General features: G+C 39.9%; 2 protein-coding genes across 3 annotated transcripts; both read left to right on the forward strand.

The window, feature by feature from the left end:
- Window positions 1-4,004: 4,004 nt before the first annotated feature.
- On the forward strand, window positions 4,005-13,382 carry LOC136702246 (cytochrome P450 2K1-like). 2 transcript variants are annotated; one of them, XM_066677217.1, is made up of 9 exons: window positions 4,005-4,222; window positions 7,255-7,417; window positions 7,914-8,063; window positions 9,354-9,514; window positions 9,607-9,786; window positions 10,469-10,610; window positions 11,963-12,147; window positions 12,243-12,384; window positions 12,883-13,382. In XM_066677217.1, the coding sequence occupies exons 1-9, from the start codon at window positions 4,016-4,018 to the stop codon at window positions 13,071-13,073; spliced, it is 1,521 nt and encodes a 506-aa protein (XP_066533314.1). In that variant the 5' UTR covers window positions 4,005-4,015; the 3' UTR covers window positions 13,074-13,382. The 2 variants fall into 2 exon arrangements, with proteins under 2 accessions (XP_066533314.1, XP_066533315.1); XM_066677218.1 differs by having other exon boundaries at window positions 9,607-9,670; window positions 10,476-10,610.
- Window positions 13,383-18,276: 4,894 nt separating this feature from the next.
- On the forward strand, window positions 18,277-26,815 carry LOC136702247 (cytochrome P450 2K1-like). Its single transcript, XM_066677220.1, has 9 exons — window positions 18,277-18,483; window positions 21,293-21,455; window positions 21,728-21,913; window positions 23,040-23,200; window positions 23,293-23,472; window positions 24,116-24,257; window positions 25,829-26,013; window positions 26,111-26,252; window positions 26,625-26,815. Exons 1-9 carry the CDS (start codon window positions 18,277-18,279, stop codon window positions 26,813-26,815), a joined length of 1,557 nt encoding a protein of 518 aa, XP_066533317.1.
- The last annotated feature ends 707 nt before the right edge of the window (window positions 26,816-27,522 follow it).

The raw sequence follows: 27,522 nt of genomic DNA on the forward strand, positions 1-27,522 counted from the left end.
CCCCAGGATTCTGTCAGGTCTTTTCACATTTATATAAAACACTCTTGAAAACATGTGCCGTGTGCCTTAACAGTTATTACTCAGAGTATGTGAGTTTATTTGACCAGTGGGAATGCAGAAGTTGAGTTTTCTCAATGAAGTGTACGAATGTAAGGTTGATTTTGCGGATGAGCTAAAGTGTAACGCTAAAATATCCCAGAAAACAATAGAAATCCAAAACATCTGAAAAGGTTTCTGAAATTTCTTGCAGTTAAAATGTCTGACCGTGAGGCTCTGTCATGTCACGCCCTGTAACAACCCAGTCACAATATGACAAACAAGACTTGACATCCTTGTGACAGAGCCCTCTCAATTTCTCTCTCTGTACTTTGCAGACTAAAATACTAACTATAAAAATGTACACTTGCTTTTGCACAAAAGTGAATAAAGCATATTATTCATGGAAAAAAAATATTTATATATATATCTTTATACAGAAATGTTCATGATAAGCTTCTAAACCAACCCCATTTTTAAATGCAATACAAATGAATTCAGTTAAAGGCTTCTGTCAGTTCTCGAGCCCAAGAAAGAAGTTGAGCATATAATTTTCACTCAGTTTAACCATAACATTTTATTGAAATCTCAAATTATTTATTGCATAATCATAATTTAACAAACTCAGTGTTTTATATATTTTGCACTGGGTCTCCACATTTAACTAAATATACACTAGTGTAATAGGGACATTAATATTTCTCAGAAGACTGTTTACCAAGCTGAGGCTATATTGGCAGCACAATCAAACCTAACTTGACCATCAAGTTAAACTGCTATGACGGCCTGGGCGACTCCATGGAAAGTATGATTGTGGGTAAATAATGGCCTGGTATATTAATCCTGTTTGAACAAAGAATGTGTAGAAAAATACCAGGAGACTACAAACTAGGTATTAAGAGAATTCTAGTACCAAAACGTACTCATGGACTCTCACAACAAACTTAGCTCTGAATTTCTTGGCTCATTACTGAAAAATTTACATTCACTGAGGGCATTACAGGGCGGCACGGTTGTGCAGCAGGTAGTGTCGCAGTCACACAGCTCCAGGGGCCTGGAGGTCGTGGGTTCGATTCCCGCTCTGGGTGACTGTCTGTGAGGAGTTGGTGTGTTCTCCCCGTGTCTGCGTGGGTTTCCTCCGGGTGCTCCAGTTTCCTCCCACAGTCCAAAAACACACGTTGGTAGGTAGATTGGCGACTCTAAATTGTCCGTAGGTGTGAGTGTGTAAGTGAATGTGTGTCTGAGTTGCCCTGTGAATGACTGGCGCCCCCTCAAGGGTGTGTTCCCACCTTGCGCCCAATGATTCCAGGTAGGCTCTGGACCCACCGGGACCCTGAACTGGATAAGCGGTTACAGAATGAATGGAGGAGTTACAATGACTACACTCAGTGAATCTGGTTCATCAAACAAACGTTTTCACAGATCAGTGGATGAAGTTTGTAAAGTCACACCTCCCACCGAGAGGAATCAGCTTTCTCTCGCCTTTACATTCGTGAGGACTCCAATTCCCAGAACCCTCAGCAAAGCCACGTGACCACGGCCAACAATCCGAGAGCTCTTCAATGAACGCTCCAAGTCCCCTCAATATTATAAAGAGCAGCATTTCTACCCCCGGGTGCTGTCAAATTTTCTGACAAATTTTTAAAACAATAAAATGAATCTCATTAAGTGCCTCACATCATAATTTGTCTTTCATGACCTTTCCTTGCCAGACTCAACACCTGAGTATGTAAAAGTTGTAATGCAAATAGCCTGCGAAATGTGTGTGGTTCTAAAGAAAGGCTCTGCAATGAAACTCTGAACCATCTACTTCTTCATCCATTGGCACCTCAGCATGGAACGTACCCCTCCCCAATCTCTAAATTGCAAGGTTGCACTGTCAGACTACAATTGGAAGGCACATTGATAACACGTCTGCAGACACCGAAGACATGGTTTTGGAAAAGATCACATCTACTGGGGAAATTGTCCTTGCTGGTTGATGAATTAACAGATGTCAAAGGTATACTCAGCTCTTGGCACAAGTTTGATTTGTAGATAGTGACCAAATCAGTCACAATGATCACGTATCATGTAACAACTGAGTGAGTATCTTGAACAGAGGGGGATTAAGCTGGAAGAACTGTATCTGTATCTACACTGAAGGAGCCAATGGTTTCATCAGTAGGGTCAGAGAACAGAACCCAAAACACCCAAACCATTCACTGCTTCCTTCACAGAGAGGTCCTAGTTGCCAAAATAACTTTCAGAGGAACAGGAGAGAGCAGTGGAAATTGTAATTTTCATCAAGGTGCAACTGTTAAAAACTCTGTTTTGAATTCTATGTGAGGAAATGGGAGCAGAGAACCATAGCTTGCTGCTACACACAGCTGTCCACTAGCTTTCTTGGGAAAGTGTAGTGGGTCGACTCAGTTAAAAGAAGAACTCGGAGCATTCCTAATAGAGTTCTCCGTATGCAGAGCTGACTGCAGATGAGCAATGGTGTGGAAAACCTGCATATTTGGCTGACATTTGTAGATATTAGTCCCATAAATTCTCCCTCTGGAGGTGGGATGACCACGGTGCAGTTGGTCCCTTACACAAATTGCATGGCTTCAGATATAAGCTCAGAGTGTGGTGCTCATTTGTTGAACAGGGCAGGTTTGAAATGTTTCCTTTGTGCAGTGAACATTTAAACAGCAGCAGAATTTCTGAGATTATCAGTATATGGATCCTCGAAGAAAGACTTAGAGAATACTTTCAATCTCAGTCTTTTGCAGTTTGACAGGGTCTGTGACTCTTGGAGTTCATGGGCACAGGAAAGCCCAAAAGACTGCCAGTTGCTCCTGTACCAGCAATAACCTAAGATCAGGGAAGATCACACATTAAAAAACAAATTTCAAGACACTGCTTTTGATAAATTTTGGATATCTTTGGAGAAAGTGTACCCCGTCATTTCAAGTTGTGCCACTGAAATTCTGCTACCCTTCTCCACCACATTTGTGTGAACTGAACTTTTTTTAGCTTAATTTACATCAAAAATAAGTACAGAGAGCAACTGAGAGCTGGGACCAGGAGCTTCATGTCATCTTCTCATCCGTTCCTGCCAGAAGAGGGTAGTGGTGTGCATCGTCCCTAGCTCAGAATTCCCATTGTTTATAAGTCACATTTTCTGTCTTATGGTTACAAAAGTCACTCATGGTGTATGTAGGCTGTCAGACAGATGCAGAGTCTACAGGTGCTGGTCATAAAATTAGAATATCATGAAAAAGTTGATTGCTTGCCCTTCTTGTGTAAGCTGTCAATGATTGACTTTTGGACAACTGTCAAGATTGTGTAGCCTACAGAACTAGACTGAGAGATATTTTAAGGCCTTTGCAGGTGTTTTGAGTTCATTAGCTGATTAGAGTATTGAACCTTTTCACAATATTCAAATTTTCTAAGATTCTGAATTTGGTTTTTCATTAGTTGTCAGTTATAATCATCAAATTAAAAAGAAATAAACACTTGAAATAAATCAGTCTGTGTGTAATGAATGATTATAATATACAAGTTTCACTTTTCGAATGGAATTACTGAAATAAATAAACTTTTTCAAGATATTCTAATTTTATGACCAGCACCTGTATATTTTTAAAGTACATTTTAGAGTTGCCATGCCATGGGTGCCATGACTGAAAAAAGTTGAGAAACGCTGATAGAGAGTATACAAACTGAGGGATAGTTTGGGTTGTTGGTAAGTATTGTCCTAGCTGTGCCTTTTGGATATCTCTGCTTGGTTTTACGATTTAGTTAATATTAAACTACTTCCTCCTTTTAACTACAAACATTGATTTGTTTTTGTTTATGAGTTACATTATGATGTTACTCAACATTCATGTTTTTTTAACAGAACTCTCTAAAGTATGGGTCATAGGGCATTTTAGTTCCTTATATCCCACTTGTGGCCCGAGTTGTCAGCTCATATCTTCATTCTGTGAACACTTCAGACTACTTTGTGATGGCTGTGGTGGAGGAGCTTCTTCATGTTACCAGCAGAAGTGCATTGTTTGGTATTTTGTTGATGCTTCTGTCTGTTCTTTACTTCTTCTCCTCTCGCTCCAGGTCCCAGAAAAAAGAGAAGGAACCTCCTGGACCAAAACCACTGCCAATCCTGGGAAACCTTCTCCATCTTGACCTCAAGAGACCCCACCTCAGCCTCCTGTCGGTGAGTGTCTTATTTACCGCACTCACTTTGTGTAAGAGGGATTTATCAAACAGTTAAAGACAAGGTTGATTATTAAAATATGATTCAGATGATTTTTCCTCACCATTTGCTGCTCTCCAGTCTGGGGTGTGTGCTTGAAACTGGTCTAATGTGTTTACGAAACCCTAGCGTTAGAAAATGAGTAAACAACAAAGTGGATTAGTCAGACGTGGTACCCTTCTCTGTACTAACTGCAGAAAAACGGTAAACAGCTCTCTGAACGTTTAAAATCATGAAAAGAGATGAGGATGCTGCTTTATTCCTGCTCCTACAGGTTGGTAATATTGACCTATGACTTATGGAGAGAGATTAGTCTCAAAATACTTTACAAATGCATAAATGTTAATCCACAAATTAAACAAGATATGTTTCACTGTTCACTAATGAATACATCACTCTGAGTCTCTCGGTCTGCAGTTTGTACAAATACAGTTACATTCATAAATGTTTTTCATAGATAAATCATAAATACATTTGTTTAAATTTACATTCCATATTTTTGTAAAGTCGAAGTCTCGAATTTAACAGCGTCTCAAAATCCCAAAACTCGCGAGAGGAAATGAACAAAAAAAATAATCTATGAAAACCAAAACGTGTTTATGAATGTCACTGTATTTGTACAAACTGCAGACTGTGAGACAGAGTGTGATGTATTTATTTGTGAACAGTGAAACATATGTGACTTGTGTTTAATTTGTGGATTATCATTCATGCATTTGTAAAGTATTTTGAGACTAATCTCTCTCCATATAGTTTGCTGTTTCCCATTGTTTAGGTAGGAACTCATTCTAAATTTTGAATAAAAGTAAACAGACCAAAGTGCTACAAAACGAGTGTCTGTGGTAATTCACACTGTTAATAATAACTTAGACATATTTAACTTCAGTCGTTTACCAACAAACATTTTTCTCCTCAATGTTCCCCCTTAAAAGACGCTGAGCTTATGAACGTTGTGGTGGAAAATTATGACAAAAATAAGAAAGCTGAGTCTCTGAGTCGGCATCAGGTAAAACAACACTTAAGTTGGAGAGAGTGCTACGCATAGCCCCTTCTCCTATCTCCCGACCTGCTTAACAAACAGCATCTTAATACCTGTGGCTCTCTATCTATGATTAACATACCATAGCTCCATGGGGGGGGGGGCACAGTTGTTAAGACTGGTTTCAGCCGGTTTTGGTTATCTCCTCTCTGTGACAAAGGGACAAAGAGAATTGGTGATTGGAATGTGTCAGTATTCTGTTTATCTGAAACACGTCTGCTGCCTACACAGAGAGCTCAAGAATAAAACAATTGCAGTTACACAAGCATACATGGTTATTTTTGATTAAAAATAGCTCTGTTGATTATGAATCATTTCAATAAACAAATTCCATCACAACGTAAACGAACCAGCGAGGACTGCAGTTTCCCAAAATCATAGCTGTTCTCTTTAAGTGACCTGTGCTATACTGTCAAAAGTTTAACACCTGCACTTAAACATCACTTCAGAAATGGTATTAATAGGAAGTTTGTTCTCTGATTTGATGGCATTCAGTCACAAGAGCATTCGTGAGGATAGTTAGAGAAGTTGTGTTAATTCTGGATCAGAAACAGCTCCATCCATACATCCATTATCTGTAACCGCTTATCCAATTTAGGGTCGCGGGGGGTCCAGAGCCTACCTGGAATCATCGGGCGCAAGGCGGGAATACACCCTGGAGGGGACGCCAGTCCTTCACAGGGACACACACACACATTCACACCTACGGACACTTTCGAGTTGCCAATCCACCTGCAACGTGTGTTTTTGGACTGTGGGAGGAAACCGGAGCACCCGGAGGAAACCCACGTGGACACGGGGAGAACACACCAACTCCTCACAGACAGTCACCCGGAGCGGGAATCGAACCCACAACCTCCAGGCCCCTGGAGCTGTGTGACTGCGACACTACCTCAGAAACAGCTCTTCTCTTTTAATTGACCATCCCAGAGCCTGGCTCTGCATAAAGTGACAGTTTCAAAATGTGGAAATCACACAAGCTGTGCATATAAAGCCTCACTGGCTGTATTTCTGACTGTTGGGGAAACGGGAAAACGGGTGAAATTGGAGATTCAACCAAACTCAGCAGGCAATCAGTGTCAGTTTTGGGTGACACGTGTATGACTCTTTCTCATTTAAAGGAACAGCTGATGTAATGGTGTTGTTTAGAGAGAAATTGTTGCTCTGTCAGGATTTTAATTACTTATTTTTTGACAAAAGCATCAAACAGGCATTTCATTAATTAGAATCACTTTATTGGCCACTATGCTTGCACACAGAGGAATTTGTTTTGTTTAACCCAATCCGTACTGAACACTAGGGGGCAGTGAGCACACATGCCTGGAGCGGTGGGCAACCCTAGTAGTTGGAGGTTAGGTGCCTTGCTCACAAGCTCAGTTCCCTAATCACCAGGCCACATCTGCCCCCAGGGAAGTGTGTGAAATTGTGGTATAGGGTAATATGTCACCTTTTTATGAAGGTCTCAGTTTTGGGGTAACATTATTACAGAGAACAGGAGGAGTGTTGGCTGGCTTTTACAGTTAGAAGATGATTATAGTGTAAATAATATTTGGTTTGAAATCATATTCCTGACCACAAGGTGTGACTACATCATTTTCTGAAAATCCCATTCATTTCAGCCACCGAGATGTGATGCTGATTGTTTTCTATAGGCACAACTTAATTGGTCCAATGTTTTGCTGTAAATCTGGATACAGAATCTGAATAAATAATCGCCATTGGTCTCTAGCCTCATTACAGACATTCAGTGCACAGCATCAGACTTACTACATGACTCTAATCTGAACATTGCTTATGAGATATTAGTTTAATCATTTTTACATGAGATTATGTAAAGATATCCCATATCTGCACTCAACTCTGAATATAGCTCCAGGAAAACTATCCTTAGTTTTAGTAGGATGGAAAACAAAGACTCCTTTCTAAGTGAATGTTGTTCTGTTTCTTTTTGCAGATGTCAAAACAATATGGCTCTATATTCACCGTGCATTTTGGTCCAAAGAAAATGGTTGTCTTGTCAGGATATCAGACCATCAAGCAGGCACTGGTGACCCATGCAGAGGAATTTGAAAACAGAGACATGAACCATATGTTCTCTGTCTTCAATGAAGGACGTGGTAAGGGTCAGATCCATAATAAATATATGTGTGTTACAAGTCAGTGTTTGTACAGAAATGACTATGAAACATCAGTTTGCTTGTTTTTTTATTAATTTTTAAATAAATTGTTGGTGGTAACACCATTGACTCATGTCAGAGACTTGGGTTCGATTCCAGATCTGGGAAACCAGTCTGTGCTACACCAATAAGAGTGCTTAAGCTTAACTCCTAACACTGCGTTGGCCTACCTGTAATAACAGTAACTTTATAAGTCGGTCTGGATAAGAGCATCTGCTAAATGCCATAAATGTAATGTATAAAATGCCATTTGGTTATTTACATTATTTTACGCACCCTTGCTCAAGCATATTTTATACTGGGTCTACAGGCATAAGTAAATATTCCATAGATAGAAATTATATGAAATATCTGCTTTATTTAACGTTTTAGCTAATGAGCTACAAGAAATAATACAGAGCTTCAAGACAGTTTTCTATTTTCCGATCAACTGCAGGAATTTTGTTTTCCAATGGGAAGAATTGGAAAACTATGAGGCGCTTTACTCTCTCCACTCTTCGAGACCTTGGAATGGGCAAGAAAGGGAGCAAGGAGAAAATCATAGATGAGACACGTTACTTGAGAGAAGTGTTTGAAAAGTTTAAAGGTAATTCAATACTCAACATTCGTTCCTTCATTCTCTGAAACCACTTATTCAGTTCAGGGTCACAGTGGGTCCAGAGCCTACCTGAAATAGACCAAAATAGGCAACAACACACACACACACACACAAACCTATGGACACTAAGTAGTCGCCAATCCACCTACCAAAGTGTGTGTGTGTGGGTTTTTTTTTTTTGTTTTTTTTTCTTTTCATACCATGGGAGGGCACCGGAGCACCTGGAGGAAACCCACACAGACACAGAGAGAACACACCAAACTCTTCATACAGTCACCTGGAGCAGGACTTGAACCCACAACCTCCAGGTCCCTGGGGCTGCTCAATTACAGGATTGCTTAACAGTGACATAAAAGTCTCATATTAAATATTTGCTTTCAGCAGAACGTTTTACAAATATCTAAAATATATTTAATGATAAATTGAAATACGGAAGAGCAGGCCTTCAGTCAAGTTGATCACTGGAAAGCATTTAAAAAGGCCACATTGCCAGAGAGAAGGCAAATGATTAGTTTCATTCGCGAGCAGAAAGAGAAGGCAGTGTGCAACAGCAGCATTGTAAACAAAACAAGGCCAGTGGCTTTGCTTGGAAAACTTTGAGAAGTAGAATACTAGACAAGAGATGTACGCAAAGTGGTAGACAGCTTACAAGATCCTTCCAACAAGGCTTCTCCCAATAGGCAGGCCATATACCATCTAAGGTGGACAGTCTCAGAACCAAAAGACATCAGCCAATAGCATTCACTGAGAGATAAAGCCCTGATCCTGCCCATAAACTGTCAAAAGGTTTTTCTGAGTGTAGAAAGCAAAAAAGAGATTAAACATTTTTTTATTTCTTTTTTTTAAATTGAGAGGTATAAACTATTCAACAATGCAAAAAAAGTCATTTCAGGAGAGATTTTATGACCAGTTTGCGCACAATTCCTCTGTCTGTGCTTACAAGTATTGCACTGGCGCTTGAGAGGGTATTTATATCGGTGAAATGTTATAACGTACAGGTTTATGTTTCAACGGGGTGTTTCTGCTCCCTCTACTTTTGACATTGATGTGATGTCATAGTCACTAGGCACGAGGCAGGGATGCATGCTTTACAGGGTGCCAGTCCGTCACAGGGCACCACACATTCACTCACACTTGTAGACAATTCATCACAGCCAGCCAACCTACTAATATGAATTTTTGGACTGTAGTAGGAAAGCTGAGCACCCGAAGGAAACTCTCGTTTCTTTTCAAAATGTAATGATTAGAAAAGGTTAATGATGGGTTTCTGTTTTCCAGGAAAACCATTTCGTACTTCAGAGCCGGTCAGCTATGCTGTTTCAAATGTCATCTCAGCCATTGTGTATGGGAGCAGATTTGAATACACTGATCCTGTGTTCATAGACATGATTACACAGGTCAAGGAGAACATCAGGCTTATGGGCTCAGCTTCTATACAGGTAACCTTCTGAATCTAAACAGAGAACTCTCATTGTGGGTGTAATGGAATTTATGCCACTAACTTTTAGTATATGTCCTTGTTTGCCTTCAGTTGTGTAACCTGTTTCCCTGGCTTTGTTCTTGGATGAGGACCTGGAAACAGATCATGATAAACCGTGAGCAATATTTCAAGCAATTAAAGATGCTTCTGAAGAAGCTGCAGGAGACCATGAACCCTCAGGCCTGCAGAGGCTTGGTGGATTATTTTTTTGTATGGCAACAGAAAGAAGAGGTATATATTCCTTGTGTGGAGAAATGCTGAATTATTTTAGAACTTTGTGCACTCTGGACAAAGCAAATTATGCTTAAGAGTTATTTTAACTGAATTTGATGTTAAATGTAAAAAGGACCTTCCTAGAAATATAGGTACACTTACAAATAGGTTTATTAAAGTGTTCTATTAGTATACTTTTACACAAGACATAAAATTAATATACTTTCATTTATGTACTTGTCTGTGATATACTTAAAAGGCAGTGTATGATTGTGGGGGAATTGCTGTCCTTTTTGTTTGTTTATATTCAGAAGCTCAGCCTCTTGAGGTGGACCCATATTTCTGAGGAGCAAAAGGACTGTTTGTACATGACTTGTCTAAGTTTTTATTCACTGTTAGAATTACCACAGAAACTAATTTGAAGGTTTGGTAGCACTTTCACTGCATGTTTATTTTCATGCAGTTTGTAGTCTCTCAAATTTGGAATCAATTTCAACCAAATCATTATCCAATTAATGGAGCAGGAATGAAGCAATATTCTCATCTTTTCATGATTCTCAGTGTTTGGAGGACTCTGCTGTATTTCTATCGTGAGCAGAAGGGAGCCAAGCCACTTAGTGTTTTTTAAATTTTATTTATTTTCATGTTTTTCCTCTCTGGGTTCCCTGTGTGATGCTACATTCTCTTTTTCCTTCCTCAGGAATCAGGAGAGAGAAACCCACTGTTCCATGAAGAGAACCTCAAGTACACTGTCAGCAATCTCTTTGCTGCTGGTACAGACACAACTGCTGCAACCCTGTGTTGGGCATTTCTCCTAATGGCCAAGTATCCTCACGTACAAGGTATTAATAAAGAACACTGAGCCATATTGTACCCCACAGAACACTCAAAGGCAGGCAGGTTTCCTGTGAATGTTGACCAAAAGTCACTGAGACACGTGATTGTCACCTGCATTAATAATGGATATAAAATATGACAGTGAATAATGATAAAGCACCTTTCAGGATACTCCAGGACACTTTCAAAGAACAAAAACATTAAGAATTAAATAAAGAAAACACATTAAGATACATGCATAATTAAAAAGAAACCCTACAGATTAAAACGAGTTGTAAGAGAATAACCGGACAAAACATCTGATATAATAACACCTCACTGAGGCATTAATGCTATAGATTAGGAAAATGCTTTTCAAAGGTGGATAATAATGAGCAGTATCTGTGACTGCCACCTCTGATGGTCACCTACAGACCATCTATAAGAGGAGGTGCTGGTCCAAAGCCAAAAAGATGAAGGACCTCAGTCGTAATCCTAATTAACATTTTACGCTTGCCATCAGGAAAGTGTTTTCACTCCCTGAATACGAACACAGAGGTTAAGAACGAGCTCCTTTCCAATCTGAACCAGGTCTAAACCCAGACTTCAGCCTACCCACACATTACTGTTACTGCTTACATCAGTACTCTTACACACTGCTCACTTCTTTTCTTACTTTGTACAGTTTGTACTTTATTTTTCTTAGCTATAGTTTAGTATTTTTATTTAGATAACGTCTCAATATATTCTATTTCATTGATTCATTGTCTGTAAGCACTTACCCCCTGGGTGCAAGGCAGGAACACACCCTGGAGCGGGCACCAGTCCTTCACAGGGCGGTGTGGTTTTCAACCGTGGGAGGAAACCAACACAGACACAGCAAGAACACACTAAACTCTTCACCGACATTCACCCGGAGCAGGACTCGAACCTAGGACCCTTGACAGCAATACTACCTGCTGCGCCACTGTGCCGCCCCTATTTCTATTTCATATTTCCTTAACTCTTGTGTTTTAAATCATTTCACTGCAAGTTGTATCGTGTCTAAATATGTGACAACTAAAATTTTATTATGAAGGATAATGACAGCCAAGAATCATTAGAAGTTGTATTGGTTAAAGGGAAACTGCTATCAGGCAGCAGCAGTTATGTATGAACATAAACACATACAACACAGCATCCAGCTGTAAGAGAGAACTGCCTTTCTCTCTCCTTCAGCTTTCCTCATTAAATAAACAGTGGAGAATGTGCTGCTCAGTGAAGGGCATTGCATAACCATACAAAGGGAATGTCATGCAGATGCCATTCTCCCTCTTTGTTGTCACTGAACAGGTTTGGTTTGTGAGCACTGAGAATCTTGACTACTTCTTGAATTCAGACCAGGTTCAGAAGGAGATTGACCGGGTGATTGGAGATTGTCAGGCGAGGATGGAGGACAGGAAGGACTTGCCTTATACTAATGCAGTGATCCATGAAATCCAGAGAATTGCCAACATTGTACCAATGAGCTTGCCCCACACCACCACCTGTGATGTTCATTTTCAAGGCTACGTCATCAAGAAGGTTAATTTTAATTACTCTACAGTAAACCAGGTCTGAAGTATTTCACTGGTTGACGACGATGATGAAAATGATCTGAAATGGTTTGTTCTCCACAGGGAACTTGTGTGATTCCTCTGTTGACGTCTGTATTGAGGGATGAGAATGAATGGAAGAGCCCCAACACCTTCAACCCAGAGCACTTCCTTGATGAGAAGGGGCAGTTTGTTAAGCGTGACTCCTTCTTGCCCTTTTCTGCAGGTATTGTCTAATTCTTTTTCTCCACTCCTAAATGTTTAAAAGTTACCATGTTGTACAATCCCTCCCTATTAAGGATCTAAGTGGCGGCCACCAGGAGATCAGTGGTTCAATCACTGGTCTTACCTCTGTCATTTGAGGCCAGGAATCACAGAGAGCACAACTGGCCTTATTTTCACTGGGAGATCCTTCCACCCCAACATCAATGCACACCTGGCATAACAGATCTGGGAGTTAGAACTCTCCTCTAAGCGTGTTCCGCTGCCTTTGTGTTTGTGGCTTTTTGAAAATCAGTGATGTCTGGTTTCACGTCTCGAAGGAAGTTTGTTCCGACCTCACCCTCCCTCTCGTTAGCGTGATCCGACAGAGGGAGTCTTTTCTAACTGGTGGAACTAGTCCTGGACTAAACTGGGGAACAGACTGCAATGAAACTGAAAAATCAGCATCGCTAACTGCTATAAATTTGTCCTATTTTAACACGACTCCACCCTCTGCTTTCAGGCCACAGGGTGTGTGTGGGAGAGAGTCTGGCCAAGATGGAGCTCTTCCTCTTCTTCACGTCCTTTCTGCAACACTTCCGCTTCACTCCTCCACCAGGTGTGAGTGAGGAACAGTTGGATCTCACTCCAGCTGTGGGCTTCACGCTGAATCCCTCTCCACATGAGCTGTGTGCAGTTGTCCGCAACGCATGAGATGCACACATTCAGCCTGATGGGAATTGTTAGGAATTCTGCAAGTTGTTCTGTAAGGGCATATGTTAAATTATAAAATCTGATTACCCAATATATTAAAAATTCTGATTCTGTCAGGCCTTTTCACATTTATATAAAACACTCTTGAAAACATGTGCCGTGTGCCTTAACAGTTATTACTCAGAGTATGTGAGTTTATTTGACCAGTGGGAATGCAGAAGTTGAGTTTTCTCAATGAAGTGTATGAATGTAAGGTTGATTTTGCGGATGAGCTAAAGTGTAACACTAAAATATCCCAGAAAACAATAGAAATCCAAAACATCTGAAAAGGTTTCTGAAATTTCTTGCAGTTAAAATGTCTGACCGTGAGGCTCTGTCATGTCACGCCCTGTAACAACCCAGTCACAATATGACAAACAAGACTTGACATCCTTGTGACAGAGCCCTCTCAATCTCTCTCTCTGCACTTTGCAGACTAAAATACTAACTATAAAATGTACACTTGATTTTGCACAAAAGTGAATAAAGCATATTATTCATGGAAAAAAATTTTTTTTATATATATCTTTATACAGAAATGTTCATGATAAGCTTCTAAACCAACCCCATTTTTAAATGCAATACAAATGAATTCAGTTAAAGGCTTCTGTCAGTTCTCGAGCCCATGAAAGAAGTTGAGCATATAATTTTCACTCAGTTTAACCATGATAACATTTTATTGAAATCTCAAATTATTTATTGCATAATCATAATTTAACAAACTCAGTGTTTTATATATTTTGCCACATTGCACTGGGTCTTCACATTTAACTAAACATACACTAGTGTAATAGGGACATTAATGTTTCTCAGAAGACTGTTTACCAAGCTGAGGCTATATTGGCAGCACAATCAAACCTAACTTGACCATCAAGTTAAACTGCTATGACGGCCTGGGCGACTCCATGGAAAGTATGATTATGGGTAAATAATGGCCTGGTATATTAATCCTGTTTGAACAAAGAATGTGTAGAAAAATACCAGGAGACTACAAACTAGGTATTAAGAGAATTCTAGTACCAAAACGTACTCATGGACTCTTACAACAAACTTAGCTCTGAATTTCTTGGCTCATTACTGAAAAATTTACATTCACTGAGGGCATTACAGGGCGGCACGGTTGTGCAGCAGGTAGTGTCGCAGTCACACAGCTCCAGGGGCCTGGAGGTCGTGGGTTCGATTCCCGCTCTGGGTGACTGTCTGTGAGGAGTTGTTGGGTTCGATTCCCGCTCTGGGTGACTGTCCGTGAGGAGTTGGTGTGTTCTCCCCGTGTCCGCGTGGGTTTCCTCCGGGTGCTCCAGTTTCCTCCCACAGTCCAAAAAACACACGTTGGTAGGTAGATTGGCGATTCTAAATTGTCCATAGGTGTGAGTGTGTAAGTGAATGTGTGTCTGAGTTGCCCTGTGAAGGACTGGCACCCCCTCAAGGGTGTGTTCCCGCCTTGCACCCAGGCTCTGGACCCACCGGGACCCTGAACTGGATAAGCGGTTACAGAATGAATGAAGGAGGAGTTACAATGACTACACTCAGTGAATCTGGTTCATCAAACAAACGTTTTCACAGATCAGTGGATGAAGTTTGTAAAGTCACACCTCCCACCGCGAGGAATCAGCTTTCTCTCGCCTTTACATTCGTGAGGACTCCAATTCCCAGAACCCTCAGCAAAGCCACGTGACCACAGCCAACAATCCGAGAGCTCTTCAATGAACGCTCCAAGTCCCCTCAATATTATAAAGGGCAGCATTTCTACCCCCGGGTGCTGTCAAATTTTCTGAATTTACTGACAAATTTTTAAAACAATAAAATGAAGCTCATTAAGTGCCTCACATTATAATTTGTCTTTCATGACCTTTCCTTGGCAGGCTCAATACTTGAGTATGTAAAACTTGTAATGCAAATAGCCTGCAAAATGTGTGTGGTTCTAAAGAAAGGCTCTGAAATGAAACTCTGATCCATCTACTTCTTCATCCATTGGCACCTCAGCATGGAACGTACCCCTCCCCAATCTCTAAATTGCAAGGTTGCACTGTCAGACTACAATTGGAAGGCACATCGATAACATGTCTGCAGACACCGAAGATATGGTTTTGGAAAAGATCACATCTACTGGGAAAATTGTCCTTGCCAGTTGATGAATTAACATGTGTCAGAGGTATACTCAGCTCTTGGCACAAGTTTGATTTGTAGATAGTGACCTAATCAGTGACAATGATCTATATTGGGAACCAATGCCAACCAAAACAACCGGAGAGGAGACGTATCGTGTAACAACTGAGTGAGTATCTTGAACAGAGTGGGATTAAGCTGGAAGAACTGAATCGGTATCTACACTGAAGGAGCCAATGGTTTCATCAGTAGGGTCAGAGCACAGAACCCAAAACATCCAAACCATTCACTGCTTCCTTCACAGAGAGGTCCTAGTTGCCAAAATAACTTTCAGAGGAACTGGATAGAGCAGTGGAAATTGTAATTTTCATCAAGGTGCAACTGTTAAAAACTCTGTTTTGAATTGTATGTGAGGATACAGGAACAGAGCACCATAGCTTGCTACTACACACAGCTGTCCACTGGATTTCTTGGGAAAGTGTAGTTGGGCCACTCAGTTAAAAGAAGAACTCGGAGCATTCCTAATAGAGTTCTCCGTATACAGAGCTGATTGAGATGCACAATGGTGTGGAAAACCTGCATATTTGGTTGACATTTATAGACATCTCCACAAACTGAACACTAAAATGAAAGGCAGAGAAGAAAATCTTCTCACCTCTTCTATCTACAGGGGAGACTGTGATAGTAGTCCCATAAAGTTTACCAAAAGGAAAGACTCAAGTGCAGATAATGCTTTGCACATGATGGGAATCAAACCAGGGTTGTCTGGGTGCAAACAGTGAATGTACGTTTTAAATCTAGAGAGGAGACAAACTCCAAAAATAATAAACAAAATTCTTGGGAACGAAAATCAAATCAAAGAAACTCAACAAACTGGGATGACAAAAGATGAAAAGTAGTAAAGAATAAAACTCAAAAATTAAAGTTCAGAGCAGGAACCGATCACCCACCAGTAACTATTACGTGAGAAGCAGCTAAAAAAAAAAACCTGTTGCACCACCAGGAACCTTACAGCTGCTTTCACAACAAAAGAGAGGAAGAACAGAGCCCAATAAAGGCAAGAGAAAAGAAGAGTAGAACTTCAAACAACAGTTTTTTTTAAATGACAAAAGAAATAGCAGCAAGACCAATGTCCCAACAGGAAAATTCTCTCCAGAATGTTGAAGAAACAAGAGACAAAGGACTTGTGAGTTGATTTAACTCAAAAGGTAGTGAAAACAAAAGAAATCAGAGATTCCTTTTGGAAGAAAAACCCAAATTACCAGCATGGTCTTGTTCAGTACAAACTCAAGACTCCACACTGAGAGAGCAGCACGGTTGTCTTATAAAGTGTCAGCTGTTCTCACTTGGGCTGATTACTAGGCATCCTGGAGCGTGGTCTCCCTCTGGAGGTGGGATGACCATGGTGCAGGTGGTCCCTTACACAAATTGCATGGCTTCAGATCTAAGCTCAGAGTGTGGTGCTCATTTGTGGAACAGGACAGGTTTGAGATGTTTCCCTTGTGCAGTGAACATTTAAACAGCAGCAGACTTTGAGATTATCACTATCTGGATCCTCAAAGAAAGACTAAGTGAATACTTTCAATCTCAGTCTTTTGCACAGTTTGACAGGGTCTGTGACTCGGAGTTCATGGGCACAGGAAAGCCCAAAAGACTGTCAGTTGCTCCTGTACCAGCAATAGCTCAAGATCAGGGAAGATCACACATTAAAAAACACATTTTAAGACACTGCTTTTGATAGGATAGGTTTTGGATATCTTTGGAGAAAGAATACCCCATAGTTTCAAGTTGTGCCACCCTTCTCCACCACATTTGTGTGAACTGAACTTATTTGAGCTTAATTTACATTGAGAGCTGGGACCAGGAGCTCCATGTCATCCTCTCATCCATTCCTGCCAAAAGAGGGCAGTAGTGTGCATCATCCCTAGCTCAGATTTCCCATTGTTTGTAAATCACATTTACCCCATTTCTGTCTTATGGTTACAAAAGTCACTCATGGTGTATGTAGGCTCTCAAACGGATGCAGAGTCAACGGGTACTGGTCATATAATTAGAATATCATGAAAAAGTTGATTGCTTGCCCTGCTTGTGTAAGCTGTCAATGATTGACTTTTGGACAACAAGATTGTGTAGCCTACACAACTAGACTGAGAGACCAATTTAAGGCCTTTGCAGGTGTTTTGAGTTAATTAGCTGATTAGAATTAGTGTGGCACCAGGTGACTTCAATATTGGACCTTTTCATAATATTCAAATTTTTTAAGATTCTGAATTTGGTTTTTCATTAGTTGTCAGTTATAATCATCAATTTAAAAGAAATAAACACTTGAAATATATTAGTTTGTGTGTAATGAATGAGTATAATATACAAGTTTCACTTTTTGAATGTAATTTCTGAAATAAATTACTTTTTCATGATATTCTAATTTTATGACCAGCACCTGTATATTTTTAAATACATTTTAGAGTTGCCATGCCATGGGTGCCATGACTGAAAAAAGTTGAGAAACGCTGATAGAGAGTATACAAACTGAGGGTTAGTTTGGGTTGTTGGTAAGTATTGTCCTAGCTGTGCCTTTTGGATATCTCTGCTTGGTTTTATTTGGCTTGTTTATGGTTTTGCCCCTCAGCTTGATATTAAACTACTTTCTCCTTTTAACTGCAAGCATTGCTTTTTTTGTTTGGGAATTACATAATGATGTTATTCATCATTCATATTGTTTTAACAGAACTTGTTTGAATGAAGATCACTTTGTCAGACATGGAATCTACACAAAAGTAGATTTTGAGACTTCCATAAACTCAACCTCATTCTTGCAGTTTCCAGTTTGTTGTACTGACCCCAGAGATGCAAAAATGCAATGACACTTTCTGCTAAAAAAGGGCACTGTTCATTTGGCACAAGTTTTTTCCTGTTGTCCTAGTGTTGATCATAGCCCCACCCCAATCTCTAAAGAATGGTTCATAGGGCATTTTAGTTCCTTATATCCCACTTGTGGCCCATATCCCATGTCGGCTCATATCCTCACTCTGTGAACAACACTTCAGACTACTTAGCGATGGCTGTGGTGGAGGAGCTTCTTCATGTTACCAGCAGAAGTGCATTGCTTGGTATTTTGTTGATGCTTCTGTCTGTTCTTTACTTCTCCTCCTCTCGCTCCAGGTCCCAGAAAAAAGAGAAGGAACCTCCTGGGCCAAAGCCACTGCCAATCCTGGGAAACCTTCTGGATCTTGACCTCAACAGACCCCACCTCAGCCTCTTGTCGGTGAGTGTCTTATCTACCGCACTCACTTTTTGTAAGAGGGATTTAGCAAACAGTTAAAGACGAGGTTCATTATTAAAATATCATTCAGATGATTTTTCCTCACCATTTTCTGCTCTCCAGTCTAGATGGGTTTCAAGCACACACCCAATGTGTTTACGAAACCTTAGCGTTAGAAAATCAGAGTCAGACTTGTTACCCTTCTCTGTACTAATTGCAGAAAAACGGTAAACAACTCTCTAAACGTTTAAAATCACGAAGAGAGATGAGGATGCTGCTTTATTCCTGCTCCTATAGGTTGGTAATATTGACGTATGACTTATGGAGAGATTAGTCTCAAAATACTTTACAAATGCATAAATGTTAATCCACAAATTAAACAAGTCACATATGTTTCACTGTTCAGTAATGAATACATCCCAATCTGTGTTTCTCAGTCTGCAGTTTGTACAAATACAGTTACATTCATAAATGTTTTTCATAGATAAATCATAATTTTATATGAAAATAAATACATTTGTTTAAATTTACATTCCATATTTTTGTAAAATCTCAGAATTCAACAACCAGCAAGAGGAAATGAACAAATGCACGTCACTGAAAACACGTGAGTGACTAGATCCACAAAGATTCAACAATTTACAACTAAATGTTAAATCCGAGACTTCGGCTTTTCAAAAGTATACAATGTAAATGTAAACAAATATGTATTTTCATATAAAATGATGATATATCTATGAAAACCAAAACATGTGTACATGAATGTCACTGTATTTGTACAGACTAGAGACAGAGTGTGATGTATTCATTTGTGAACAGTGAAACATGTGACTTGTTTAATTTGTGGATTATCATTCATGCATTTGTAAAGTATTTTGAGACTAATCTCTCTCCATATAATTTGCTGTTTCCCATTGTTTAGGTAGGAACTCATTCAAAATTTTGAATAAAAGTAAACAGACCAAAGTGCTACAAAACGAGTGTCTGTGGTAATTCAGAGTTAATAAGAACTTAGACATGTCTAACTTCAGTCGTGTGCCAACACACATTTTTCTCCTCAATGTTCCCCCTTAAAAGACGCTGAGCTTATGAACGTTGTGGTGAAAAACTGACAAAAATAAGAAAGCTGAGTCTCTTAGTCGGCATCAAGTAAAACAACAATTTATTTGGGGAGAATGCTACGCGTAGCCCCTTCTCCTCTCTCCCCGACCCACTTAACCAGCATCTTAATACCTGACATCTCTCCACCTCTGATTACTATAGCTCTCATTTCTTTACCTAATATGTCTACGAGCCAAGTTACCATTTGTTACTTTTTACACATTCCAATGCATTTGATTCTTAGTCTCCCATCTTTAGACTGGTTTCAGCTGGTTTTGGTTATCTCCTCTCAGTGGCTAGGGGACAAGGAGAATTGGTGATCAGAATGTGTCAGTATTCTGTTTATCTGAAACACACACGTCTGCTGCCTACACAGAGAGCTCAAGAATTAAACAATTGCAGTTACACAAGCATACATGGTTATTGTTGATTAAAAATACCTCTATAGATTATGAATCTTTTCAATAAACAAATTCCATCACAATGTAAACAAACCAGTGAGGACTGCAGTTTCCCAAATTCATAGCCGTTCCCTTTAAGTGACCTGTGCTATACTGTCAAAAGTTTAACACCTGCACTTAAACATCACTTCAGAAATGGTATTAATAGGAAGTTTGTTATCTGATTTGATGGCATTCAGTCACAAGAGCATTCGTGAGGATAGTTAGAGAAGTTGTGTTAATTCTGGATCAGAAACAGCTCTTCTCTTTTAATTGACCATCCCAGAGCCTGGCTGGAGCCTGGAAATCACACAAGCTGTGCATATAAAGCCTCACTGGCTGTATTTCTGACTGTTGAGCAAGTTTCATTTAAACAAGCTGAGCAGGATATAGTGTGTAAACTGGATCAGCTGGATACTAAAATATTTTAATTCAAACTATAATCCTGTAATGGGGAGCATTTTTTTAAATAACCTTTGTACTGCACTACATGGGGGGAAAACGGGTGAAATTTGAGATTCAACCAAACTCAGCAGGTAATCAGTGTCAGCTTTGGGTGACTTGTGTATGGCTCTTTCCCATTTAAAGGAACAGCTGATGTAATGGTGCTGTTTAGAGAGAAATTGTTGCTCTGTCAGGTTTTTATTTACTTATTTTTTGACAAAAGCATCAAACAGGCATTTCATTAATTAGAATTAGAATCACTGTATTGGCCACTATGCTTGCACACAGATGAATTTGTTTTATTTAACCCAATCGTACTGAACACTAGGGAGCAGTGAGCGCATGCCTGGAGTGGTGGGCAGCCCTAGTAGTTGGGGCTTAGGTGCCTTGCTCACAAGCTCAGATCCCTAATCACCTGGCCACGTCTGCCCCCAGGGATGTGTGAAAATGTTGTATATGGTAATATGTCACCCTTTTGGGGTAACGTTTTTACAGAGAATAGGAGTGTTGGCTGGCTTTTACAATTAGAAGATGATTATAGTGTAAAAAATATTTGGTTTGAAATCATATTCCTGACCACAAGATGTGACCAAGTCATTTTCTGAAAATCCCATTCATTTCAGCTGATGCTGATTGTTTTCTATAGGCACAACTTCATTGGTCTGAACATTACATAATCTCATGTAAAAAATGATTAAATTAATATGAGCAAAGATCCCATATCTGCACTCAACTCTGAATATAGCTCCAGGAAAACTATCCTTGGTTTTAGTAGGATGGAAAACAGACTCCTTCCTAAGTGACTGTAGTTCTGTTTCTGTTTGCAGATGTCAAAACAATATGGCTCTATATTCACCGTGCATTTTGGTCCAAAGAAAATGGTTGTCTTGTCAGGATATGAAACCATCAAGCAGGCCCTTGTGACCCATGCAGAGGAATTTGAAAACAGAGACATTAACCATATATTCCATGTCTTGAATGAAGGATATGGTAAGGGTCAGATCCGTAATAAATGTCTGTATTTTACAGTTCAGTGTTTGTACAGAAATGACTATGAAACATGAGATATATATATATACAAACACACGCACAATCACAATTTGTGCACAATCACAAATGCCATTTGGTTATTTGCATTATTTTATGCACCCTTGCTCAAGCATATTTTATACTGGGTCTACAGGCATAAGTAGATATTCATTATATGAAATACCTGCTTTATTTATCGTATTAGCTAATGAGCTACAATAAATAATACAGAGTTTCAAGACAGTTTTCCATTTTCCAATCAACTGCAGGAATTTTGTTTTCCAATGGGAAAAACTGGAAAACTATGAGACGCTTTACTCTCTCCACTCTTCGAGACCTTGGGATGGGCAAGAAAGGGAGCGAGGAGAAAATCATAGATGAGACACGTTACTTGAGAGAAGTGTTTGAACAGTTTAAAGGTAATTTAATGCTCAACATTCATTCCTTCATTGACTGAAACCACTTATGCAGTTCAGGGTCACAGTGGGTCCAGAGCCTACCTGAAATAGACAAAAAAAGGCAAACACACAAACAAACTTATGAACACTTGGTAGTCGCCAGTCCACCTACCAAAGTGTGTGTGGGTTTTTTTTTCCCTCTCTCCATACCATGGGAGGGCACTGGAGCACCTGGAGGAAACCCACACAGACACAGAGAGAACACACCAAACTCCTCATTCAGTCACCTGGAGCAGGACTTGAACCCACCACCTCCAGGTCCCTGGAGCTGCTCATTAGCAGGATTGCTTAACAGTGAGAAAAGTCTCATTAAATATTTGCTTTCAGCAGAAATTTTTACAAATATCTAAAATATATTTAATGGTAAAGTTAAATACGGAAGAGCAGGCCTTCAGTCAGGCGATTACTGGAAAGCATTTAAAAAAGCCACATTGCCAGAGAGAAAGCAAATGATTAGTTTCATTCGTGAGCAGAAAGAGAAGGCAGTGTGCAACAGCAGCATTGTAAACAAAACAAGGCCAGTGGCTTTGCTGGGAAAACTTTGAGAAGTAGAAAACTAGGCAAGAGATTTACACAAAGTGGTAGACAGCTTCCAAAATCCTTCCAACAAGGCTTCTCCCAATAGGTAGGCCATATACCATCTAAGGTGGACAGTCTCAGAAACAGAAGACATCAGCCAAAAGTATTCACTGAGAGATACAGCCCTGATCCTGCCCACAAACTGTCAAAAGGGTTTTCTGAGTGTAGAAAGCGCAAGTTTTGCACTGGCGCTTGAAAGAGGGTATTTATATTTGTGAAATGTTATAACTTACAGGTTGTTTCTGCTCCCTCTACTTTTGACATTGATGTGATGCCATAGTCACTAGGCATGAGGCAGGGATACATGCTTTACAGGGTGCCTGTCCATCACAGGGCACCACCCATTCACTCACGCACTCATACTTGTGGACAATTCATCACAGCCAGCCAACCTACTAATATGAATTTTTGGACAGTAGTAGGAAAGCTGAGCACCCGAAGGAAACTCTCGTTTCTTTTCAAAATGTAATGATTAGAAAAAGGTTAATGATGGGTTTCTGTTTTCCAGGAAAACCATTTTGTACTTCAGAGCCGGTCAGCTATGCTGTTTCAAATGTCATCTCAGCCATTGTGTATGGGAGCAGATTTGAATACACTGATCCTGTGTTCGTAGACATGGTTACCCAGGTCAAGGAGAACATCAGGCTTATGGGCTCAGCTTCTGTACAGGTAACCTTCTGAATTTAAACAGATAACTCTCATTGTGGGTGTAATGAAATTTATGCCACTAACATTTAGTATATGTCCTTGTTTGCCTTCAGTTGTGTAACCTGTTTCCCTGGCTTTGTTCTTGGACGAATACCTGGAAACTGATGATGATGTACCGTGAGCAATATTTCAAGGAATTAAAGACACTTCTGAAGAAGCTGCAGGAGACCATGAACCCTCAGGACTGCAGAGGCTTGGTGGATTATTTTTTTGTACGGCAACAGAAAGAAGAGGTATATATTCCTTGTGTGGAGAAATGCTGAATTAGTGAAAACCTTTGTGCACTCTGAACAAAATGAAGCAAATTATGCTTAAGAGTTATTTAAACTGAATTTGATGTTAAATGTAAAAAGGGACTTCCTAGCAATATAGGTACCCTTATAAAAAGGTTTAGTAAAGTGTTCTATTGTAAGTGTTCTAGGAGTAAGTGTGGTTTAGTTTTACACAAAAAATAAAATATTATAATAGCAGTGTCTATGATTGTGAGGAAACTGCTGTCCTGTTTGTTTATATTCAGAAGCTCAGCCTCTTGAGGTGGACCAGTATTTTTGAGGAGCAAAAGGATTGTTTGTACATGACTTGTCTAAGTTTTTATTCACTGTTAGAATTACAACAGAAACGCATTTGAAAGTTTGGTAGCACTTTCCCCTCTATGTTTATTTTCATGCAGTTTGTAGTCTCTCAAATTTGGAATCAATTTCAACCTAAACATTATCCACCTAATGGAGCAGGAATGAAGCAATATCCTCATCTTTTCATGATTTTCAGCGTTTGGAGGCAGCCAAGCCATTTTGTGTTTTTTAAATTTTATTTATTTTTACGTTTTTCCTCTCTGGGTTCCCTGTTTGATGCTACATTCTCTTTTTCCTTCCTCAGGAATCAGGAGAGAGAAACCCACTGTTCCATAAAGAGAACCTCAAGTACACTGTCGGCAATCTCTTTGCTGCTGGTACAGACACAACTGCTGCAACCCTGTGTTGGGCATTTCTCCTAATGGCCAAGTATCCTCACGTACAAGGTATTGATAAAGAATACTGAGCCATATTGTACTCCACAGAACACGCAAAGGGCGGCAGATTTTCTGTGAATGTTGACCAAAAGCTAACTGAGGCTCGTGATTATCACCTGCATCAATAAGGGATATAAAACATGACAGTGAATAATGATAAAGCACCTTTCAGGATGCTCCAGGACACTTTTTAAAAGAACTAAAAAAATTATTTATTTCTTTAAGAAAATAGGGTAAAACACTAAGACAACAGTGCCTAGTTAAAAGTAAACCCTATAGATTAAAATGAGTTATAGCAAGAGAATGACAGGACAAAACATCTGATATAATAACACATCACTGAGGCATTAATGCTATAGATTAGGAAAATGCTTTTCGAAGGTGGATAATAATGAGCAGTGTCTGTGACTTCCACCTCTGATGCCTAAGGTACTCCAGACTGCCCTCCAAGGTGCTGCACAATTTCTGTTCTTGCACCTTCAAGAGCATCCTCACAGGGCATATCACAACCTGGTTTCGGAAACGCCGCCCAACAGGATAGGCGGACTTTGTAGAGGGTAGTGTGCTCGGCTGGGCACGTCATCCGAATCATGCTTCCTGACCTCCAGATTATATTTAATAAGCAGTGCTGGTCCAAAGCCAAAACGATGGTGAAGGACTTCAGTCGTCATCCTAATAAACTTTTCACCCTTGCCATCAGGAAAGTGTTTTCGCACCTGAATACGAACATGGAAGTTGAGAATGAGCTTCTTTCCAATCTGAACCAGGTCTAAACCCAGACTTCAGCCTAACCACACATTACTGTTACTGCTTACGTCAGTACGCTCAATTTTTTTCTTACTTTGTACAGTTTTAGCTTCATATTTCTTAGCTATAGTTTAGTGTTTTCATTTAGATAACATCTATATTTTATTGATTCATTCATTGTCTACAAACACTTATCCATTTCAGGGCTGCGGACCCCCTCGATGCAAGGTAGGAACACACCCTGGAGGAGGCGCCAGTCCTTCACAGGGCGGTATGGTTCCCAACCGTGGGAGGAAACCTACACAGACACAGGGAGAACACACCAAACTCTTCACAGTCAGTCACCTGGAATGGGACTCGAACCCAAGACCCATGATAGCAACACTACCTGCTGTGCCACCCCTATTTCTATTTCATATTTCCTTAATTCGTGTTTGTTTAATGTCTGTAGATGTTAAAGCATTTCACTGCAAGTTGTACCGTGTCTAAATGTGTGACAAATAAAATTATGAGGGATAATGACAGCCAAGAATAATTCGAATTTGGAGTAGTTAAAGGGAAACTGCTATCAGGAGGAAACAGTTATGTATGAACACATACAACATCGCATCCAGCTGCAAGAGAAAACTGCATTTCTCTCTCTCCTTCAGCTTTCTTCCATAAACAGTGGGGAATGTGCTGCTCAACAGCTGTAGTGAAGGGCATTGCATACCCATACAAAGGGAATGTCATGCAGAAATAAAACTGTACCCAGCTGCCATTCTCCCTCTTTGTTGTCAATGAACAGGTTTGGTTTGTGAGCACTGAGAATCTTGAATGCTTCTTGAATTCAGACCAGGTTCAGAAGGAGATTGACCGGGTGATTGGAGGTCGTCAGGTGAGGATGGAGGACAGAAAGGACTTGCCTTATACTGATGCAGTGATCCATGAAATCCAGAGACTTGCCAACATTGTACCAATGAACTTGCCCCACACCACCACCTGTGACATTCACTTTCAAGGCTACTTCATCAAGAAGGTTGTGCACTGTTAATTATAAATAACTCTACAGTAAACCAGGTCTGAAGTACTTCACTGGTTGACGATACTGATCTGAAATGGTGTGTTCTCCACAGGGAACTTGTGTGATTCCTCTGTTGACGTCTGTATTGAGGGATGAGAATGAATGGAAGAGCCCCAACACCTTTAACCCAGAGCACTTCCTTGATGAGAAGGGGCAGTTTGTTAAGCGTGAATCCTTCTTGCCCTTTTCTGCAGGTATCGTCTAATTCTTTTTCTCCACTCCTAAATGTTTAAAGTTACCATGCTGTATAATCCCTCTCCATTAAGGATCTAAGTGGTGGCCATCAGGAGATCAGTGGTTCAATCACCGGACTTACCTCCATGCGTGTTCAGTTCCAGTGCCTTTGTGTTTGTGGTTTTTGAAAAGCAGTGATGTCTTCTGGTTTCAAGTGTTATTATTCCAGCCTCCCCCTCCCTCTCGTTAGCGACGGAGGGAGTCTTTTCTAACTGTTGGAACTAGTCCTGAACTAAACTTGGGAACAGACTGCAATGAAACTGAAAAATCAGCATCGCTAACTGTTATATATGTGTCCTACTTAACACTAGACTCCACCCCTCTGCTTTCAGGCCACAGGGTTTGTGTGGGAGAGAGTCTGGCCAAGATGGAACTCTTCCTCTTCTTCACCTCCTTTCTGCAACACTTCAGCTTCACTCCTCCACCAGGTGTGAGTGAGGAACAGCTGGATCTCACTCCAGCTGTGGGCTTCACACTGAATCCCTCTCCACATAAGCTGTGTGCAGTTGTCCGCAATGCATGAAATGAACACATTCAGCCTGATGGGAATTGTTAGGAACTGGAACACAGTAAAACCCAGGGCTGGCTGGGGTTCTGATAACAGGGGACATTCTACTCTTTTTAACCAAATATATTGAAGAAAACATATTGCCAAAACAGAAAAAATAAACATAAAATAATCATTTACACTAACTTTTTAACAGTTAATTTCAGGGCAATCCTGAAAAAGGTACTGTCCCCAGCCTATTTTGAGCTACATTTTTCATATTGAAAAACCTGTTTTTTTTTTTTTAGATATTACATACATTGATTAAAAACATGAAATTATTAATACAAAAATAATTTCTACAAATAAATAGTATTTTGAAACTGTCCCCAGAATTCTGTCAGGTCTTTTTACATTTATATAAAACATTACCGAAAACATGTGCAGTGTGCCTTAACAGTTATTACTCAGAGTATGTGACTTTATTTGACCAATGGGAATGGAGAAGTTGATGAAAGTTGAGTTTTCTCATTGAATTGTATGAATTTAAGGTTGATTTTGCAAGTGTTTTTTTTTTGTTTTTGTGGATCAGAAAATGTTTCACGCTAAAATATCCCAGAAAACAATAGAATTGCTGTAAACCCAAAAACATCTAAAAAGTTTTCTGAACTTTCTTGCAGACATGCTAACAGGCTGAATAATAGCAGTTACAACAAGTGTCGCACCCGGTCACAACAAGACAG

This window comes from Hoplias malabaricus, chromosome 7 (genome assembly GCF_029633855.1).
Source record: "Hoplias malabaricus isolate fHopMal1 chromosome 7, fHopMal1.hap1, whole genome shotgun sequence".
NCBI lineage: Eukaryota > Metazoa > Chordata > Actinopteri > Characiformes > Erythrinidae > Hoplias > Hoplias malabaricus.